Source organism: Lytechinus variegatus, chromosome 18 (assembly GCF_018143015.1).
Source record: "Lytechinus variegatus isolate NC3 chromosome 18, Lvar_3.0, whole genome shotgun sequence".
Classification (NCBI taxonomy): Eukaryota; Metazoa; Echinodermata; class Echinoidea; order Temnopleuroida; family Toxopneustidae; genus Lytechinus; species Lytechinus variegatus.
In genome coordinates, this window is record NC_054757.1 from 16,300,072 (window position 1) to 16,303,481 (window position 3,410).

The 3,410-nt window shown below is 43.4% G+C and overlaps 1 protein-coding gene across 1 annotated transcript; it reads right to left on the minus strand.

Annotated features, from left to right (window-relative positions):
- Positions 1–1,270: 1,270 nt before the first annotated feature.
- On the minus strand, positions 1,271–2,933 carry LOC121431845 (dual 3',5'-cyclic-AMP and -GMP phosphodiesterase 11-like). The gene has a single exon (XM_041629608.1). The coding sequence runs from the start codon at positions 2,596–2,598 to the stop codon at positions 1,765–1,767; it is 834 nt and encodes a 277-aa protein (XP_041485542.1). The 5' UTR covers positions 2,599–2,933; the 3' UTR covers positions 1,271–1,764.
- Positions 2,934–3,410: the final 477 nt, after the last annotated feature.

Genomic DNA, 3,410 nt, shown 5'->3' on the forward strand with positions numbered 1-3,410 from the left:
GATGGGCATGAAAGCTACCAATAGGATTGTTGTGATATAGATGGATTCAGTGTCCCCCCCCCTCTCTCTATCATGAATCTATCAGGGTATCTTATCATGGTTTTATGTATATGTATATTTATAAGCTATTTAATTATGATTTTTTTTTTAATTTCATAGAGTGCAGCAGGGCTCAACATTAGCAGTAGCTTGGTGGCCCGGGGCAATCAAAAATAAGAGTAGGGCCACCAAAATTCTGCAAAAGCCCACACTTGGTGGTCCAGTCTGACTACCAAAGTTTTGATGAATTTTAATGTTTTCTATTGTTTTAGGGCCACCAAATTTACCTTGCAGGCCACCAAGAATGTGAAATTAATAATAGTAATGATAATGATAATAACATAATTTGTAGGGCGCTTTATACTGGTGTTTCAAAGCGATAATTTTGGTGGACCATTCGGCCATCAAGAAAACAATTATTGTGGAGCCTTGCTGCAATCAGGAAAAAATCACAACTAATAATAAAAAAATATATATGCACAAGACTACCTGCCAAGGTATCAAAAGAAACTTTGATTATCCAATCCTTGTCTGGTTGTTAATGAAGGAAACAAAAATATGGGCATACTGGGCAGTGGGCACCTGGGCAGTGGGCACCAAGGCAAAACTGAGATATATACATGTAGGCCTACTCAAAAAGTGAGAAGTACATGTAAATAGTGAATATACTCATACATGTACAATGTAGGGGTAGTGAATGCAGGCAATTCTGTGAAACTCAAAATCATACATCTAGGGTCTGAATATGGAGACTAAAACATTATTATCGTATGGAGGCAGAATGAATGCATTTTGTCTACAGGTAAGAAAAGAAAATAGAAAACAATACAGACTTTTCTCAGTGTTATAACTGTAGATGCTGCTGAATTACCCCCATGAATTTTATGATCAGAGCAATAGAAAACAAACTGATGCAAATTGTTGAACTTGAAATCAAATGCACTATTGTCAGCTAAAGCTATGGTTATAAAATATGAAGCTGCGTGCCATAATACTGCACACAGGAGTAGATACAGGTCTGTATATTGTAAGATCCCACTATATATTGACATAGATCAGTATACTATCATATTTTTATTCAGCTGGCTTCTCAGCCATCATCCCCCCCCCCCCCCATGAAAACCCTTCTTTTTCCACTTTCTTTCATTTTTCTCTCTCCTTTTCGCTCTTTTTCTTTCAGTAAATATTAAAAAATATTTAAGTAGGTCTAGCACTCCCTCTCGCTATCTTTCTTTATAAAATATTGTAAACCCAAACCAAGTTTTGATGATCATTCAATAGATCTTAACTCTAAAATTCTTGGCATGTATACGGACTGTCAATGTATGGTTACCATTGATGTATTGAATGTGGTTTTGAAGACAAGGATCGCAAGGGTCAATTGTTATGTGTTTGGAGCTGGACCTTTCCTCGGGGCTCCAACACCCCCCCCCCCATTTAAAATCTCTTAGTACTGTAAAGAGGGGTTGTAAAATGGATAAACTATTAAAGAAAAACATGAATTATTTTGCATTTTTATAATGGGTTTTAATGCAGGGTCCTGTTCATTTTAATAAAATGTATCAATGGGGATAGTGTGGAAATCTTACACAACTGATAAAAGAGCATTCCTATTAATCCCTATATAATCCTATAGTTAATGTAGTCTTACCATATAGGATTATGGGATAGGTTTAATAGGATTAGTCTAGACTCTATTACAGGGATTCTAAATTTGGTTGTAGATTAGTTGATTTTCAATATCTTTTTTTTTAATTGAGCAGGAATTTTCGGACATACCTCATATGCATTGGCAATATTGACCGTCTCTCCTGTCTCAGCTACATATCCCACAATTCCTTTCCTCCAAGGAACTCGTATCTCCTCCCGTGTCTGCTCCACAGTGGACTGAATGGTCACATCAAACAGCTTGGTTGCTAGGCAACACTTCTCCGTTCCCTTCCCACGCACCAAGAAGAGCGACCCCCGATCGGCCTTAGTCAGTATCAACACGTTCTGCAAGATTTTGTGACAGAGCATGCTCAGTTCGAGCTCATTAGCAATATCCTTGACGAGTTCGATAAGCACTGCCCTATCGTCCAGAGCCTTGAGTTCGTTTAATGATTTCCTGCTCCGGGTGGGCGACGATTTCCCTTGGTTCAGCAGGTAACTAGGGGTTCCTAGAAAGCTTGGGGAACCATCCACGGTCTGGACCATTCGTCCAAGTGACCCACCTGTCCCATGGACCTCGAACTCGGAAGCAGAGACCTTACGCACCGGGGTATTACTCCCAGAGGAGCTATTGGGCGAGTGTGGCGATTCAGCAACCGGAGGTTTGGTGCTTTGCGATACAGCACGGTGGATATACCATCCGTCGATCATGGACCTGGTTGCCTTCCTGGCGAAATAGTCATGGGCAAAGGCCGAGTGAGCGTCAAGCCAACTCTCCATTCTCTCATATTCGGCTCTTTTCAGCTGGGTCTCCCGGTCCCCCTTGTCAGCCCTCGACGGCTGCTGCTGCTCCACCGGAGATCCGGGCAAACTCCCCGGCTTCTCCCGCTCACCTGGCGACAAGGCCATGGCGGCTTCACTTGCTACCCTCGTCAGCTCGTAAAAACAGGTTCCCAGCTCTCCAAAGTTCCACGGCAATTCCTATGGAGCTTCCTACCTTGTTGCATGGGAGCTTATTTTGGTCTGACACATTTGTACTACGTGATCTGAGGTAAAAATGATAAAATTCACACGGTTACGGTCAGTCTGTCTGTCAGTGATTGTTGTGACGAGCTAAAGTAGTGAATAGCCCAACGTTGGCTCAGCATTCGTCGTATCGTACGGTATACCGTATGGCATTGCGACCTTATTCAGCATTCGTTCGTAGAGTGTGTGTAAACCGTGGGAAAGTGGTGGCGGAGTGTGTGTATTCTCTGGCTCTGGTTGCGAATGCATTGGCTCCCTCTATCCGCCAGGATAGTCTCTGTATAGAATCCTCTTTGAAGAATGGATGCCGGGATGGATGCATGCAGGCATCACCTATCTCAGAACTAGTTGTTTATGGTGCAAGTTGCGGTAAAGCAGATTTTGTTGGTAGTGGACTGGTGTACCAGTGGTGTGCTGTGCAGGTGGTATACAGGGCTGGTAGATGTGGATGGTGGTGGGGGTACCACCAGTGATGTATTGTGCAGGTTGTGGACCATGGTAGTGGGAGACAGGGCTGGTAGATATCGTTGGTAGTAGTGGCAGTGGTGGTGGTGATGGTGGTGGTGGTGGAGGTGGACGTTGTGGTTGTGGTGGTGGAGATGGTGGTAATAGTGGTGATGTAGGTGGTGGTTGTGATGGTGGTGGTGGTGGTGTTGGTGGTGGTGGAGTTTTGGTGGGGATGGTGGAGGTGGTGG

What these genes read in the sequence shown, in the direction of transcription:
- LOC121431845 (XM_041629608.1), bottom strand. Translation starts at nt 2,598, where the DNA reads ATGGCCTTGTCGCCAGGTGAGCGGGAGAAGCCGGGGAGTTTGCCCGGA.